The following is a 19,166-nucleotide window of genomic DNA, read 5'->3' on the forward strand; positions in this document are numbered from 1 at the left end:
ATTGCGTTCAGATAGAAAATTCGCGTGACGATACTGAACAACACCCAGATACTGTATATATGTATGATTGTAATGTGTTTCCCAGGCTTATCAGTGTGTAATTGTGATTAAAATTAGCACTATCTAAATAACGTGCACTCTATTTTCGGAAATTTGATACATAGCAAAGATGTATTTCAAAGATGTATCGTTAACTGAAATTACCCATTTGAATTATATTTATATTGGCAATGTCATCCTTAAGTAAAAATTTGTTAATTTTGGAGGTAACAGACTTGCAAACTTACAATCCACCTAATCGATTATGTAATGTAAACATGAAAACAATTGTTTATATATCTAGAGGTTTTGGTATTGTAAGAATGAGTTAATTGAAACACAAGTATAAACCTTAAAATTGTTCTTTTATTTACATGTCAATGGAAATTAACAAACAATGAAATTAATGTCGAAACAGGAAATAATCAAATTGCATCTAAGATAATGAACATTAAACAGAGGCCACTCAATGACAGAATCATAAATAAATATGAAGTAAACCTCATCCTTATAGAAATAGCATATGTTGCATTAATTATAATATTAATTGACAATGAAAATATTTCATTCAAAAATTAAGGTAATAATTGGAATGAGAGCATTCAAGACACAGATTCAACTAAAAGTAAAATCCTCATATCAAAACTTAATAAGTAAGCAAAGAGCACTTAATTTGAGATTAATCGACACAATAAATTAATAAGAAAGACTTACACCATATGTATAAGCTTGAAAAAGTAGATTAAACAAAATTAAGAAGGAAAATAAGGCTAATTTCCAAAGAAATATATACAATGTCCATTTCATTTAGGCAAACATTGCCAATTTAAATGTCTACTTATGTAAAAATTACTTTTAGCCTCCTTATTCTTGGAGCTTAATGTTTATTTAACTAAAAAATTGTTTTAGTTTAGAGTTCGTCACTCCGTCCGTCAATAAAATCGTGCGTCCACGAGCTAACCTAATAGGTCGGGGGTAAAAAAATAAATCTAATAAGATTAGGTAAATATGAGAGATATTTCTTCGAGACGAGGATACGGACACTGGGCTGCTGCTCGCTTTATGTACAAAATACTGGATCTGAAACAAGACAATTTCGTAAACATTATGCTGATAACAATGTACGCGATTTAGATTAGGGCGAATTCAACAGCAAAATAACGTTTTCATCACACTTGCTCGAAAAAGATCTTATTTGATGCAGGGGTATTGAAGGACAAAGGCCTATATTGTTCCCGCGGGAGTTATGGATAGTGAAAAAAAAATGTCACTAATTCATACAAAACGAGTAGCATAAATGAGTTTTACTTTTAAAATACTGACGGCTATAATTATTGTTTTTTTGACTATGTTTAAAAATATTTAATTTGATCAATTTAATAGCCGTTTAAAATATTCTTACATAATTTTCAATCGTGGCTGAATGCCAAATAAGTGCCTTCGATTCCTAACCTGTCAAAAAATGACAATATGGTGAACGAATGTTTGTCACCGTATTTAAGAATTATTTCACTTAAAATTTAGTTTTTTTTACAGGTATGATGAAAAACATTGTGTCCATCTCCGGGGGTACAAATATTGCAAACTCGGGTCTTTAAATCCCTCCAGCGTGCGGCTGTTGGGAATGACAACCCTCGTTTCCAAAATTTCGCTTACCTCCCCCCTGTACCCCCTGTACCTAAACATGTATTTTTTTTCAGTTGACGCCTCCCAATTGATACTTTGTCAGATTATAGTTTAGTAATAAAAAAAAGCCCTTAAGTCGGTTGTATCGCGGTGGACAGACCGTCAGCTGGTCGTATGAACGTTTAAAAGTATGCGCCTGGATATTTTATGTCTGCCAGTATCGGTATTCCGTAAGGCGTTTATTATAGTATTTTATGCATCAGTTGTATAAGAAGGGTCAAAAAAGGCGAGTGGCGTTAGTTACAATGTGAGCCGGAGCCGAAGGCGTAGGCGAACATTGTAAAGGAATACGCCACGAGAATTTTTTGACCTACTTATACAACGTTGCATACAATATTTTTCCTACGAGTCAACAAAAATAAATCTTAATTTAGGTAAACAAATTACAGCAAAAGTATATAGCCAAGATGCGCGAGCATACCTTGTTACGCGCCCGGCCCGCCCCGGGCCGCGGCCGGCCGGTCGGCGACACCTCCTCGTAACTCATGAGGCCCTGGTACTTGCTACTTGCTAAATTAATTTTTTGGACAGTTTTTTCTCAATTTTGGCCACCGTAGCCTACGGAGACTAACAAGCAACGCTAAGCGGTCTTCGTAGTCTATGGGTGTTGCTATATTACGGGTGTCACATGCGTGTTTCTGACTTATGAAGTAATTATTTTTAGTATGCAACCAAATGAATATTTTGTAAGTTGGCATCAATGCACTTAGTTTAAAACTGTATTCGTTTTGGTTTTGTTAGGTTGGTAGCCATTAATCGCAGTAACATTATAGCTTATAAAAGCACAAGAGCTTTTATGAGGAATAGACAATATAGACTTTTCTTGAAATCTTTTATGTATGTTCTTATATTCGTGTTAATGAATGCATAAATGACAGATAACAGTAGAGGAGTAGGAAAAAGTCTTAAAAATGCTACATGCAAATTTTATGATTTTGATATCACTAGTATAAAAAGTTATGGCGCGTAGTTTTACATTTTCATCAACCAGGTCACGATCTTTCAACCGCGATACAGCCGGCTGACGATTTTTTTAAGTCACATAATCTTCTGACAAAGTTATAACCGGGAGCCGATGATTAAAACTTATAATTTTTTTTTACGTGTTTCGGTGGCTGCCATTTTTCAACCCACCAATGGAGCGGTAGCTGACGTTCACGAGGATTACACATCGCCCTTAGCCATTTTCGGCCGGGAGGCTCGGTCATGGAAATTGGTTCCCGTCTCGCGGTTTATAAATGCAAAAGCTGTATCGTCAATTATTATTACTAGCGTAGAAAATATCTGAAAAATTTTCAAACGAGACTTTTATTTTCAAGTTTCTTTCGAGAATCACCAATGCAAATCTCAGTTACAGTACTTCTGTAAAAAAAACGAACAAAGCCGAAAGAAATAAGTTTTTTTTAAACTTCTGTACTGTTCCATATGAATTTAATTGGAAATTTAAACAGGAAGGTTAAGGTTGCAAGTCTAATGTGTTAGTTTCTGGCATTTTATATATTTGACATTATTTGACACTATCATCACTCATCAGTGGCATTGTGTATGACGTATTTAATTTTTCTAAATTAAATTACGAAAAAAACGAACGAAATTTGGTAAAATTCCCGAAAAACACATTTGATTTTCTCCGGAATTTTCATCCATAATTAGCACTAACCCGTGTTATCTGTGAGCGGTTCGTTAATCACTGTCCTCATCATCATCATCGCTGAAGGTGTACTTGGACTTGGCGGGGGCGCGCGCCCGGCCGGCGGGGCGGGCGGGCGGGGAGGCGCGGAGGCCCTCGGACTCGGAGCCGCTGCTCGACTTCTTTGCCTTCTTCTTAGGATTCGTCTTCTTCTTGTCCTGGAACGGTTTGCTACGTCAATCATATGAAAGAACACGCCGACAGGAGACTGAATACGATACGTCGTTGCGTAAAGAAGCCACATTGTCTAACAATAAAATGAATGGCGTAGAATAGGGCCGAGTGGCGTTCTCTTGTGTCGGAGACCGAGATCCTTTTTGGGTCGCCGAGCCAGTGAAGTGAAGTATGTCATTAAATGTCGTAAGGTAATATTTACCTACTATCCCAAATAATTATACAAATTGAGCTCTAATTAATTACTTCGAGGCAAGAATGTCTAGTCTAGTAAAGCTGGCCATACACACTAGGGTATGCCCGCGCAGTTTTATCAACTGGACAAGTTAAACGGACCGTGTGTGACATTCGCCTGTACAGTTTCCTATACAGCTTTACCTGTGCAGTTAAATTGTACAGGCAAAACTGCGCAGTAATACCCTAGTGTGTATGGCCAGCTTAAGATACAATTTCTGGTTATAAACTGCTAAAATTACAAAGCAAAATTACTAGGTCCATAAAACAAACTATTACGATTTTATCTTTAAACATAACACCGTATTACGCACCAAAAATTAAAACTTCAAAAATAAATCAAATCCCGCAAACGATCTTGCCTCGAAGACAATCTTCACACCTTTAATTATATCTGTTAATGACAAATATGTACAATTATAACCTATATCACAGTATATATCATCTCATTATTCAAAAATTAAGACGTTAAATATCAACCGTCTTTCATGTTTTAAAGTCCATAGTTTTACAAAAATATTTTGAGTACTCTTCTACCAAAGATCGTAAAAAGCAAAAAGTAGACCACATACAATTTTTAATATAAATATATTAATATTGTGGTTAAGAATGTGGCAATAAAAAAATCTTATTCTTATTCTATATTTAAGTAAGGATCAAAATGTATATAAGGGATTTAGCAGCAGTATAGGTAAAACACTTAAGTAAGTCTGTTGTATGTAGTTGTGACGTGTTCGAATAGACATTTGTTTTGTTTGTGTGTGTCTTTTAAACATGTATTGTCTATTCGAACACGTCACAACTACATACATCAGGTGACTTACTTAAGTTTTTTACCTATAGCACGGTCGCATTTTTATTGCCTGTCACGTTCTAACAATTATATAAGTGCGAAAATGACAGATATAGTTATAAACGATAAAAATGCCACCATGCTGACACTACAAATACTATAGTAGACGCAAACCAAATTGACGACCGGGATCGTAAAACTTCTCATTCACACTCGCGTGGTCGTAGGTAGGATGAGAGAGATAGTGATATGACCTCGGTCGTCAGTTTGGTTTGCGTCTACTATAACTAGTTATAATTTTCATTGGTTCAACTAGGCCTAGACACAAAAAAACACTCAAGGGCAAGCTAAAACCGTCTGTGCACAAATAAAATAAAAAAACAGACAAGTGCGAGTCGGACTCGCCCACCGACGGTTCCGTACTTTTTAGGGTTCCGTACCCAAAGGGTAAAACGGGACCCTATTACTAAGACTCCGCTGTCCGTCCGTCTGTCACCAGGCTGTATCTCATGAACCGTGATAGCTACACAGTTGAAATTTTCACAGATGATGTATTTTTGTAGCCGCAATAACAACAAATACTAAAAAGTGCGGAACCCTCGGTGGAGGAGTCAGACTCGCACTGAGCGGTTTTTAGTATTCGTTGTTAAAGCGGCAACAGAAATACATTATCTGTGAAAATTTCAACTATCACGGTTCATGAGATACAGCCTAGTGACAGACGTACAGACAGCGGAGTCTTAGTAATAGGGTCCTTTTACCCTTTGGATACGGAACCCTAAAAAAGAAAGATACTGAAAAAAACACGGCATTTCATAGTTTTAACATTTTAAAAAGCCTACGGAGATCGCACTCTCTCATTCCTTACCGGAGGGAAATATAAGTACAGTTCACTGGAAAAATTCCATAAACTCACCTTTTTACTATCAAATATGCTATCATCCTCATCGCTATCGAGACTGATCGCCTTCGCGGGCCGCTTCTTCGGTTTCTCCGCCTTCTCCGGCTTCTCCTTCTTCTTGGGCGCGGCCTTCTTCTTCGCGGGCGGCGACGCGGGCTCGGCGTCGCTGGACAGCGCCGCCGGCGACGGGGACGGCGACTTGTGGTTCAGCGACGTTTTGAAGGATTCGTCTTTCTTGGATTCCTCGATGAGCGAGTCGAACAGGCAGTCTGGGGGCAAAGGTAACATCAGTTATCATTAACATCAGTTTTGACGACCGGTTTGGCCAGTGGGTAGTGACCCTGTCTATGAAGCTGATGGTCCCGGGTTCGAATCCTGGTAAGGGCATGTATTTGTGTGATGAGCATGGATACTTGTTCCTGAGTCATGGGTGTTTTCTATGTATTTAAGTATTTATAAATATTTATATATTATATATATCGTTGTCTAAGTACCCTCAACACAAGCCTTATTGAGCTTACTGTGGGACTTAGTCAATTTGTGTAATAATGTCCTATAATATTTATTTATTTATTTATTTATTTAGTTATGCGCGGCCACGGCCAGAGAAGCCTGCGTCGAAACGTCGGAAATAAAGGTTACAAAATATACGGCCCGATTCGATGAATGTGACACGATAACGATAAGTTCTGGTTTAGATAAGTTTTCATTTAGATATCGTTTGTATGTCGTATAATTGAGAGAAGCAGCTCGATTCGGGCAACCGATGTCACTTTGACGTTAGAAATATCATAGATAGGTCTTAGTTCACAGCGGAATCGAAATAAACGCCAATTTTGACATGTCGTTTAGTTATCGATCTTTTAAAGATCTTTCCAAGATCTTAAACGTGTCTTAATCATTCTTCGAATCGGGCCGATACCCGGTTTCAAATATGTTTTAAAATGTGTTCAAAACGCGAAAGTTTTAAATTTTATAAAAGTAAGTAAAATCATTCAATTGAAGGCTTTACGATAAAGTCATGCTAAGGTCAATCTAAAGCGATTTTGATAGCACAGATTGTACAAGTGTTATTTAAAAACTCAAAGCTTCTATAAAATTACGATGCTTATAATAACACTTGCACAGTAGTAGTAAACTCTTTATTTTACAAAAATACATAATAAAAGTTACATACAATTAGTAAAAAGTACAAAGGCGAACTTATCCCTTTGAGGGATCTCTTCCAGTTAACCTTTGAGTAGATGAGAGGAGAGAGTGAAAAGAGGGTGACAAATGCAGCAAAATGTACAACAAGGTACCAGAAAGACGAAGGATATGAATACATACATAATTTATAGGATAAACATGTAAATAGATATGAATTCGAACCATAAAGTAAAGGAAATTAAAAAAACCGGCCAAGAGCATGTCGGGCCACGCTCAGTGTAGAGTTCTGTAGTTACTCTTCCGTCACAATAAGCTAAACTGGAGCTTAAAGTATAGTAAATTGTTAACCAAGGGATGAAACGGTACCTTTTACGCGAGTTAAACAAATAGGCAAATTTGCATAATCAATACCTAATTAAAGTAAGTCTTTTTACAATGAAGGGGAAACTTTTTGCGATAACTCAAAAACAGCTAAACTGATCATGTCCGCTATAGTTTTCATTTAATGTCTTTCTTAAGCTCCACGATTTTTTCCATATTTTTTGGACCTATGGTTCAAAAGTTAGAGGGGGGGGGATACATTTTTTTCTTTCGGAGCGATTATCTCCGAATATATTCACTTTATCTAAAAATGTTTGTTGAAGTCCCTATTAGTTTTGAAAGACCTTTCCAACGATACCCCACACTGTAGGGTAAAAGCAAAAAAAATATTCACCCCCACTTTACGTGTAGGGGAGGTAAATTAATTTTTTAGATTTTATTGTACGACTTTGTCGGATTTATTGATTTATATATCCATGCCGAATTTCAGCTTTCTAGCACTAACGACCACGGAGCAAAACCTCGGACAGACAGACGGACATGGCGAAACTATAAGGGTTCCTAGTTGACTACGGAACCCTAAAAAGTAGATGTATCCAATAGAACTAGTAAGTCTTCACCAAAGTATTCGGAAAGCCACATTTTTATAAGCCTCTCCTTGACTTTCTGAGTGTTTGTGTACTGTGTTACTTTTAAGGTCCGACCGAGAACGCTTTTTTTGTCTCGGCCGAAACCGAGACCGAGATTCAATGGGATTGTCGGCCGAGACCGAGACCGAGAATTTATAAAATAGAAAAAAACGCATTTTGCACTAAAAAATTTTTTATAATCGAAATTCGACGATTTATCAGAAAGAAGTTATAATAAATTCGTAGCGCTATTATAAATAGTATTTTTAGGGCTCCAAATATATCAAATATCAAACATTTATTCAGCAAATAGGCCACAGGGGCACTTTTACATGTCCATTTTTACAAACAATAAATTAAAAAAAAAAACAATTACAAATATCGAATCTATGAAATAATAAATACTTTATTAGAGATGTATACTGTCTCTAAATGTCAAATTACACAAAAAAAACTATGATAAAAAAATAAAACCATAAAATACTAAAATTCTTTAGAGATGTATAAGTCTCTAAGTGTCAGAGATAAAATATAAAAATATATATTAAATTATCCTTAGAGATGTAGAGGGTCGCCAAGGCTTGAATTCTTATATAAATAATTAAAAGACAAAAAAATTAAAACAGACAAGAACCGAATGAAGTGTCTCACGTTAATGTCACTCAAAAGTAAAGTTACATACTTTAACATAACCTGTACCCCGCGTAAGCTTAAACAGACCGGTCTCCACAAACAGCACCCGTTCACGAGTATGACGTGTATCTCAGCCTCCGTAGCCAAAATAGCAAAAATGGAACCCTTATAGTTTCGTCATGGCCTTATGTTTGTCGGTCTGTGCGTATATCACAGCCATTTTACTCAAAAACTATACGATATATTTTAAAACCAAATTTAGAACATAGGTGTAGATGTATTGTGTAATTACGTTAACGTTGATAAGCGAATATGCACGAATTTATAAGTACTATAGTATATAAGTAGGTAATTAGGTACCTCATAAGTACTAACATTATGCGCCCTACCCGGGTGTCATGTACTGACTACATGCAACTAACATCTTCTGTAATGCACATGACTTTTAATGTTGAATAAATGAATGAATGAATGAATAATTCGCTTAAGTTTCGAAAAAAATTGTAAAATATATTTACAAATATCCATATAAATGTAACTAAAATTAAAAAAAACGTGTCTCATCATGAGGTAGGTTTTTAAAAATACTGACATAAATGTTGCTAAAAACGTTTTTTTTTTATTAAGTAAATACTTTTGGACATATTCGCTCCAACAAAAAAAAGTGTGATCCCCTCTAACTTTTGAACCGGAAGAGCAAAACCATTTATAAATATCTAAATAATTAAGCTTAAGAAGCAAATATTTTTCAGGAAAATTATTTTTAATATGGTCGGTTAAGCCATTTAAGAGTTATTAAGAAAACTGGTCTTCTTTTTAAAACGATAAGTGCCACTAACATACGCTTTTTTGCTTGTACGGCTTTATTGTATTGTATGAAGGTACGGAACCTTCCATTGTGCGTGATCCGCCACGTACTTGGCCGGTTTTTTCAGTATGGATGTGCACAAAAAGAGGTACAATAATAATAATCCAAATAAAGTGTTTTATATTGTAACCCAAAATATCCGCCACAGGTGTCGTTTTGTACTTACCTACTGGCTTTGCTTTTTCCCGTTAATAAGAATATATATTATTTACTCGATATTTTGATAGTATATTTACTATCAAAATATAGAGTGTCATCTTCCACTCACAACAAGTTAATCTAAGTTACATCCCGATAACAATATACACTCACTTATTCATCAATAACAACAACCATAAAACGAAAAGATCCAAATGAACAAGTCATTACTTGCAACCGCGCCTATCCGATCCCAACACTTAGTATTTGATAAGTAATTGGCTTAAAATGTGGGTACGAAACCAATCAAAATCATATAAAACGTCACACCAAACGGGCGACGCAACCAACGGGTGGCTTAGACCCCGGCGCTCGTGCGCGAAAAATTCAAATTCACCAATGATAATTCATTGCCTAGTCCCGGTCTCGGCAAGAATCTCGGCCGATTTTGGCCGAGAACCGAGACCGAGATCTCGGCTCGATTTTTGGCCGAGAATGCCGAGACCGAGACCGAGATCTCGGTCGGACCTTAGTTAATTTACCTGAGTCCATCTCGACGGGCTTCTTGGGCTTGGGCTTGGCGGTCTTCCTGACGGTGAAGTCGTCGTCGTCGTCGCTGAGCGACAGCGCGCGCGCGGGCGCCGCGTCCGGCCGCTGCTCCAGCAGCTCGGGCTCCGACTCGGACGACGAGGGCTCCGAGTCTTTGTACTTTTGAACCTGTGGGACAGTTATGTGTTTACTTTTAAATATTAATAGTAGTAGCCCGCGTTTGTGTTTATTCTGTGCTAGACTTCTTTCATTACATTTAGACCGACTACTGTCATGACATACATCTATTAACTACCTTTTGTTGTCTGTAAGAGATTGTTTTTTAGCGATAAGACCGCCTGTTATTTACCTCTTTTTAATGTGCTGTATTATATGTATTGTTTCTTTTTTTATACTACGTCGGTGGCAGTCTCCGTAGCCTATGTACGCCTGCAACTCCAGAGGAGTTACATGCGCGTTGCCGACCCTAACATAGGCACACGCTGTTATGGTCATCCGACTCGTCTTGATGAGCACTTGGAAGAGCAATATCCAAGATAGAGCTAATGCTAAATCCTGGCAGTACCTAGTGGAACTCAGGTTTGGTGAACCCTGGAGCTCAAGTACGATTCAGCTCTATCTTGGATACTGCTCTCCTAAGTGCTCATCAAGACGAGTCGGATGACCAAAACAGCGTGTTCCTATGTTGCACCAAACGTGAGTTCCATTAGGTACTGCCAGGGTTCAGCATCAGCTCTATCTTGGTTACTGCTCTTCCAAGTGCTCATCAAGATGAATCGGAAGACCAAAACAGCGTGTGCCTATGTTGCACCAAACCTGAGTTCCACTAGGCACTGCCAGGATTCCTTAATCCTCACACAAAACAAATTATTTTAAAAAAAACTTGTAAATATTTGTCACAGACTATTATGATAATACAATATTAGTTAGTGGAGACTGTTTCAACTGCCTTGTTATTATTGAAACAAAAAATGAATGAATATTAACATCATTGTTAGTAGATAATTGCCTAAGATATAATACAACGATCACCAAATATTGTGACATAAAAGTACAGTGAGAGAAAATCCTCGTTGCCTTACCCCTCACACAAAACAAAATATTATTATACTACGGGTTGGTAAATGTTGCAAGCCATCATCCAAACAGTAATCGGTTGTAAAATGGTACAATATCAAACAGCTTCAACACAAAATAAGCTTTAAAACCAGCCAATAAAGTTTATTGTAGCTTGCTACGGAAACATTTCTAGTTTTTACAAGAAGCGCCAGGCCACGATTATCCATACCCTGAGCCATGTCAATAACCTCTAAAATGTACATTTTGGTATCTTTGAAATATGGATTTTTCTGTTTGCTTGCGACGCGTATGTATCTAGAATTTCAGTATATTTACTATATTGCACTCATAGTAAACCTAAATTGAATATTCTAAGCTCTATTTTCATAAAAAACGCATTTATATTTTTTTCTCGTAATATACCTTATAGAAATAGTTGTTAACTTAGTGGATAAGTACTTTATGACGTCAAATTACGTTTTGATTATTTTTAAATCAGAATTTATTCATGACTCACATGTGAGTCAATGGCCCTGTTGAACTGTTTGAGCATGACCCATATGCTGAGTCACTGGCCCTGAATGGGTTAATCAGTGCATCAGATGTGACTGGGTTTTAGAATAAAAAATACAGACCTTGGTGGCAGCTCTGCGGGCGTTAGTCCGCTCCCTCGGCAGCACGGGCTCGGCGGCCACGTCGGCGTCCGAGCCCGACAGCTCCTCGCTGTCGCTGCCCGAGAAGTTCATCTTCTTCTGCCACGGAAACAAATACTAGTTACACAGCTCCAAAGGCAAATGCCTCCAACCTTGACAAATTCTTTGAAATGAATAAAATAAATAAATATTATAGGACATTATTACACAAATTGACTAAGTCCCACAGTAAGCGTAATAAGGCTTGTGTTGTAGGTACCTAGACAACGATATATATAATATATAATTATAAATACTTAAGGCGCAGGGTAGGGCAAGGTATTCTCCATACAAACCTTGTGCAAGTTTTATTCGTTAGTTTTGGCACTATAGCATTTAATTTCATTTTTTGCTTGTATATATTGGATATACGCAGAACTTGATGTAGAAATATTTCTTTATTAAAAAAAAAAAAAAATTAAAAACAATAATACATCAAGCCCTAGCTAACAGAAAAATCATATTTACCAAAAATAATAACTGTAGCGCAAACACAAACGAAGAAAAACGCGCACAAAGTTTGTATGGAAAGAGCTTGCCCTACCCTTCGCCTTAAATACATAGAAAACACCCATGACTCGGAAACAAATATCCATGTTCATCACACAAATACATGAAAGGCCTTGAACAAGGAAAAAAAAATGTTTTTTTTCAACCTTTTGTTCTGTTGGTTAACAAGGCTTGGAACCGGTTTTTAAAATACCGGTAAATACCGGTTTATTTCGGTTTTCCTCCGAACTTTTATAAGAATGCGAACGTTTTAAGACCTTTATTGTAACTTTAAGACTGGTTTATTCAACGAGCGACGCACCAGCTGGTCGGCCTGGTGGTGTGCCGCGTAAACATAGACACGGACATAGGAATAATCCGGTTTTTATTGTTCTAAACCGATCAATTTGACAAGAACTGCTCTCATAAAAACCGATTTAAAAATAACGGTTTTTCGAGTGAAACCGAAATTAAAAGGTTTAACGCCAAATACATGATACCGGTTTGGAGATTTAACCGGTTCCGAGCCTCGTTGGCTAGTTCCAACGGTTACGTAGCCGGTCCTCCGGCACGGTACATTGCATAACACATCGCAGTTCTTGCCCTGACGATCTTCCCAACCAAAAATGGTATATGAAAGTCTTCTCCACATCAACCAGATTCTGATTGTGCACCCGAAATGTTTTGGCAAGTAGATCTTGGCTATGAGTTATGCAATAAGTCGAGAATAGTTACAGAGATATCTCAGGCTTCTCCGCCGACGAGCTGATGCCGGCTAGTTATCCTGTAAACGGAGCTACTTACTTTGGGACTAGCTTTCTTCTCCTTCTCGGAATTAAGCTTGCTCAGCTTGAGGCCATTCTTCTCCGGTTTCACCAGAGTCTCGGGCTTCTCCGCCGACGAGCTGATACCGACTGGTCATCCTGTATACGGAGCCACTTACTTTGGGACTAGCTTTCTTTTACTTCTAGGGATTGAGCTTGCTCTGCTTGAAGCCGTTCTTTTCCCGTTTCTCAGACCTCTCCACCGACGGGCTGATGCTGGCTGGTCATCCTGTAAACGGAGCTACTTACTTTAGGACTAGCTTTCTTCTCCTTCTTGAAATTGAGGTTGCTCTGCTTGAGGCCGTTCTTTTCCCGTTTCTCAGACCTCTCCACCGACGGGCTGATGCTGGCTGGTCATCCTGTAAACGGAGCTACTTACTTTAGGACTAGCTTTCTTCTCCTTCTTGAAATTGAGGTTGCTCTGCTTGAGGCCGTTCTTTTCCCGTTTCTCAGACCTCTCCACCGACGGGCTGATGCTGGCTGGTCTATTTACTTTGATACTAGCTTTCTTCTTCTTGAAGTTGAGCTTGCTCTGCTTGACGTCGTTTTTGTACGCCAACGGACTGATGCCGGCTGGGTCTTCCTGTAAACGGAGCTACTTACTTTGGGACTAGCTTTCTTCTCCTTCTTGAAATTGAGCTTGCTCTGCTTGAGGCCGTTATTCTCCGGTTTCTCAGGCTTCTCTGCCTTCTCCTTCTTCACTCTGGATTTGGGCTTTTTCTCGCCGCTCGACGGGCTGATGCCGGCTGGGTCATCCTGGAAATTAATAATTAAGTAATCATTTGCTCTGTGCATCACAGCGATGTCGCTCTGACGAGGACGAATTTCGCACATACCCAATAAAATTTTAGCATGGAGGCACCACATATACCGTTTCTAATATGAAGAAGCGAAAAGTATGTGCTGCCCTATGTGGACATTTTAGTATTTAGGACATAAAAACAAGGATACTGTAGATCCCATGTTCTCACAAGTTCTGAAACTCGTACAAAGTGGAAAGTCGAACACTCATTTAGAACCTGAATTAAGGATAAAATAAGACATTTACCGGGTCGTACTCCTTTTTGATCTCCTTCCTGGTCTTGGCCTTCTCGGCGGCCTGAATACGCTTGATAAGGTCCTCGGAGATCTTCGGCTCCACACGCCGTCCGTTCGTTGATGGAGCGATGTCCAACATAGATTTGCGACTCTTGTTCTTGTTTGCCTGAACACAATGATAAATTGTATACTCGAGCATTGCTACGATGAAAAAATATATGTAAAGAAAATTCCCAACATTCAAGGTTAAGTTCAAAGGCCGCGGACTGGCCGCACTTGGCGCCGCTGACGTCCAGAGCACGTTCATTCAAGTGAATACATCCAAGTGTATACATTCAAGTAAGTGTATACATTCAAGTAAGTGTATACATTCAAGTAAGTGTATACATTCAAATGTATACATTCAAATAAGTGTATACATTTTGGTCGCACCGCGCGGACCACCACTCGCGCCGCCCGGCTTGGCCGCTTCGCTTAAAATTTAGTTTTCTCTTTACAATTGTGTAACTCCGGGGCTAAGAATATAGCAACTTCTGTTTTCACTCCAATATTTCTCTCACAAAATGTACTATAAAAAAGCTTGACAAAAAGATAATAACATTTTAATTAATATTTTTCATACCTTCATTCTATCCATCTAGGGTGCATAAGAAAACAAAGAAAAGCAATTATATCTTAAGCATAAAATATCTATCATTACCTACATATCTCCACCATTCAATTAAAATATATGCATATGTCGAAACTTTCAAGAGGTATATATATTGTAAAACGTACGATACACTTGCGAATAGGTAATTCGCAACTCGTAACGATTTAAAACACGACCGAACACCACTCAATTCAATTTATTTATTGCAATCATGTTCATTGTATACAGATGTTATATAAACTACAGTCAGTACATGATACCCTGTTAGGGCACAGCAATTTTCTTATATACTAAATTAACAACTACGACAGTGTGTATTTACTTTAACATTAGATGGGCTAAAATGTATCGTCTAAATATTAACTAATCGATATTATTTCATCCTGTAAGTTATCATTTAAATATTCATTCAATGAGTAGTAGCTTTTTTTTAATAAAAGAGACTTTATGATCTAAAAAAAATTGTATCACTTTCTAAATTTTTTATGGCATCAGGCAGTTTATTAATAGTATTTTATGCATCAGTTGTATAAGAAGGGTCAAAAAAGGCGAGTGGCGTGAGTTACAATGTGAGCCGGAGCCGAAGGCGTAGGCGAACATTGTAAAGGAATACGCCACGAGAATTTTTTGACCTACTTATACAACGTTGCATACAATATTTTTCCTACGAGTCAACAAAAATAAATCTTAATTTAGGTAAACAAATTACAGCAAGTATATAGCCAAGACGCGCGAGCATACCTTGTGCCGCGCCCGGCCCGCCCCGGGCCGCGGCCGGCCGGTCGGCGACACCTCCTCGTAACTCATGAGGCCCTGGTACTTGCTACTTGCTAAATTAATTTTTTGGACAGTTTTTTCTCAATTTTGGCCACCGTAGCCTACGGAGACTAACAAGCAACGCTAAGCGGTCTTCGTAGTCTATGGGTGTTGCTATATTACGGGTGTCACATGCGTGTTTCTGACTTATGAAGTAATTATTTTTACTATGCAACCAAATGAATATTTTGTAAGTTGGCATCAATGCACTTAGTTTAAAACCGTATTCGTTTTGGTTTTGTTAGGTTGGTAGCCATTAATCGCAGTAACGTTATAGCGTATAAAAGCACAAGAGCTTTTATGAGGAATAGACAATATAGACTTTTCTTGAAATCTTTTATGTATGTTCTTATATTCGTGTTAATGAATGCATAAATGACAGATAACAGTAGAGGAGTAGGAAAATATTTTTATGGCCATGACATAAGTGCTGTTGGAATGTTTTTTTATTCTAGAGGCCGATAGTAATAGTTTGTTTTGTTTTGTACTGACGACCGGTTTGGTCTAGTGGGTAGTGACCCTGCCTACGAAGCTGATGGTCCCGGGTTCAAATCCTGGTAAGGGCATTTATTCGTGTGATGAGTATGGATATTTGTTCCTGAGTCATGGGTGTTTTCTATTTATTTAAGTATTTATATATATATATATATATATATCGTTGTCTAAGTACCCTCAACACAAGCCTTATTGAGCTTACTGTGGGACTTAGTCAATTTGTGTAATAATGTCCTATAATATTTATTTATTTATTTATTTGTTTCGGTGTCTCAATAGGTGGGCTGTTGGTAATTCGTATCGTTTTTTAAACATGTGAGTATTTCGCCTTGCAAATTTACACATCTCTCGCTGCGAATTTCCTATTTTCTACACTTGTATCGTAAATAATTATATCATCATTACAGTACCGGACAAAAATATATCAATTCATGTTTTCCGGTAGTTTTTTTAATATAGTAGTTTTATAGTAGTAATATATAGTAGTCTTTTGTGCGAGTGATGAGAAAAATTGGTTTCATGTAACCGTTTTTGTGTGTCGTTTCTTGTGTCGAAAGATGGCAGTAAATTTACTTTGACAATCCACCTCTATTTCAAATTCTCTTTGGTATGAGTATAACCTATCTATAGTTATATAATATGATTGGATATGTACCAGTGCCTTGGCGGTCTTCTTGTTGGTGGTGAGCTCCTCCTGGCGCTCCTTCTCCTCCACGTCCTCGAGCTTGATGAGGAAGGCGTCCAGGTCCTCGCGCCAGAGCATCGCTGGAGTTTTCTTCCTGTTCAAAGCAAAATATGGTTTTATCACATTTGTTCATAATGAGACTTGAGAGTATGAAGTTTTTCTTTTAATACATACTATGTCTGAGGGAAAATGCAACTGCCCGCCTGATAGTAAGCCGTTACCATGATCTATGAACGCCAGCAACTCCAGAGCATCTCATGTTCAGCCCGCGTAGCCAACATGCCAATTGTTAACGCTCCGTAGCGTAGTCATCTCTCTCTCTCTCTTTCTCTATCACTGCTTCATATTGCGCATACAAGTGGTGTTATTGCTGAATAGCGATATCTTCCAGAAAACATATAGGTAGCAATAGGTCAAGGACTTACTTAAGAGCTTCGAGCTCGCTGAGTTTCTGGTCTCTCTGCTTGAGCAGTTCATCTTTCTTCTCCTTGGTGAGCATCCACATGGACATGCCCAGCAGGTAGTTGAACTTCTTCACGTCTTTCAGCGCTTGGAATGCCTTTTCTGAAATGACCACATATATGTTAATGACAAGTGGCTTTGAACACCAAGAATTAAAGAAGTTATGAGACGACAATACCCCTATTTTGCGCGGAGTTTTGCGTAATATCCCCATATTACGCAAAACTCCGTGTAGGGGGGTCCCCGAGTTTCATACGCGCCGTTGTTAGTATTCAGGGATATAATTTTGAGGGCTGACGCGTGTTTTGTAATTATCAATCTATTTGTGCACAGTTAAAATATAGCATACGACATGTGCTAATTGTTTGTTTCAGTGTAATAGTACAATACGATACAAATGCGAAAAATAGGAAATTCGAAAATGTATCGTACAACGTTTTACAGGACATATGGCCCTTTAAATGTTCGACACGATAACGTAATATGCTAATTTTCGCACTAATGCTATAAAGTAGCACCATATGTACTGTAAACAAAAATATATCATATGATATCAATTTTTAAATTCAAAATGGCGGACATGTTTTATAACTTATTTTAAGAAATTACGAGTAGTTTAAGACAGCTTGTTTAATAAGCAAGAAATTGTTTCTTGCTTCCGTTTGTATATGTATCATGTAGTATTTGATGCTATCATTATTTTTGAAAGTCCTCGGAGTGCCGATTACAAAAATGACATCCATTTTGGAATCCAAGATGGCGGACATTAATTTTTCTTATAAATCTGTTACCTGGGTCAACGGGCTTGCCCTTCTCTGGTTCGGGTTCGGGCTCCTCCTCGGACTCGGGTTCCTCCTCGACCACTTCGAGCCCCTGCATCTTGGAGGCGCGCTTCTTCCAGTCCGCGATCGGGTCCGGCGCGTAACCTGGAAGAAAATAAAACTTTAAAATAGGACCAAATAAAAATATATCTTTATAAATAGGCCCATCACCTTGAAACACATAAAAATTAATGGAGAACCTCCTTCGTATTGAACTCTCTGTTACAAATAAACTAGTGTCAGTTCTCACGGTCTTAATCAAGCCTGTTTTATGTAAAGGTACTTCATTTATATTTTTCACTTGAAACTAAATGTCAAAAGTTAAACAAAATGAAATTCTAGTGTTAAAACTTGAAAATAGTATCCAAATTGACGATTAAAATTTAACACGTGTTTTGACAACTGTCAAGTTAGCAAAAAATTTAACCTAAAATGTATCACGGAAGCATCTACCTATTAAATAGTGCCAGGAGAAAATATCAGCTAGTTATCCCCCCTTCCAAAACAAAAATGCTATCCAAAAGCCCAGAATATACAGCAATCCGGGTATACAATAAACTGCCAAACAACATCAAGTCGCACAATAATTATGAAGTATTTTATAAGGCAATAAAGGTATTTTTATTACAAAAATGCTATTATTCCTTAAACGATTTCTTAAATGATATTTTTGAATAAATCGAATATAATACTAATAATGTCCAAATGTTATATTTTAATTATAAGATATTAGATTAAGTATTATTTAAGTAACAACAATGTTGCTATGCCCTAACGGGTGCATGTTGTATCCTAAGATATAAATAAGGACTTACTGTAAACACATGTATGCAATAAATTATATGAATATGAATATTCTTTTTCAAAATGTGCAGAATACCAGCAAAAAGCTTTTCAAAACTTCGAATGATGATATTGCATAGACAAATTCATGTATTTCATGTATTTGACGACCGGTTTGGCCTAGTGGGTAGTGACCCTGCCTACGAAGCTGATGGTCCCGGGTTCAAATCCTGGTAAGGGGATTTATTCGTGTGATGAGCATGGATATTTGTTCCTAAGTCATGGGGGTTTTCTATGTATTTAAGTATTTATAAATATTTATATTATATATATATATATATCGTTGTCTAAGTACCTTCAACACGAGCCTTATTGAGCTTACTGTGGGACTGTACTTGTGTAATAATGTCCTATAATATTTATTTATTTATTATTTATTTATTTATGTATAAAGAGCAAGCAACACTACACAAAAAGGCGAGTACAGTATGCACAAACTCCTGCAGCAAGCTATTATTTCAAAAAAATAACACTGGGCGCCAATGT

General features: G+C 37.6%; 1 protein-coding gene across 1 annotated transcript in view; it reads right to left on the reverse strand.

Moving 5' to 3' along the window:
• Positions 1-385: 385 nt before the first annotated feature.
• Positions 386-19,166, reverse strand: part of LOC133523257 (DNA topoisomerase 2) — a 34,555-nt gene continuing 15,774 nt past the window's right edge. The window contains exons 10-20 of the mRNA XM_061858745.1: positions 17,808-17,942; positions 16,980-17,118; positions 16,525-16,648; positions 14,529-14,543; positions 13,917-14,072; positions 13,472-13,624; positions 11,499-11,615; positions 9,798-9,972; positions 5,533-5,786; positions 3,386-3,573; positions 386-1,119 (exon numbers count right to left, since the gene is read on the reverse strand). Coding sequence (XP_061714729.1) covers positions 3,409-3,573; positions 5,533-5,786; positions 9,798-9,972; positions 11,499-11,615; positions 13,472-13,624; positions 13,917-14,072; positions 14,529-14,543; positions 16,525-16,648; positions 16,980-17,118; positions 17,808-17,942 — 1,433 coding nt within the window. The 3' untranslated portion in view covers positions 386-1,119; positions 3,386-3,408. The remainder of the gene's footprint in view (positions 1,120-3,385; positions 3,574-5,532; positions 5,787-9,797; positions 9,973-11,498; positions 11,616-13,471; positions 13,625-13,916; positions 14,073-14,528; positions 14,544-16,524; positions 16,649-16,979; positions 17,119-17,807; positions 17,943-19,166) is intronic.

This window comes from Cydia pomonella, chromosome 12 (genome assembly GCF_033807575.1).
Source record: "Cydia pomonella isolate Wapato2018A chromosome 12, ilCydPomo1, whole genome shotgun sequence".
NCBI classification, from domain to species: Eukaryota; Metazoa; Arthropoda; class Insecta; order Lepidoptera; family Tortricidae; genus Cydia; species Cydia pomonella.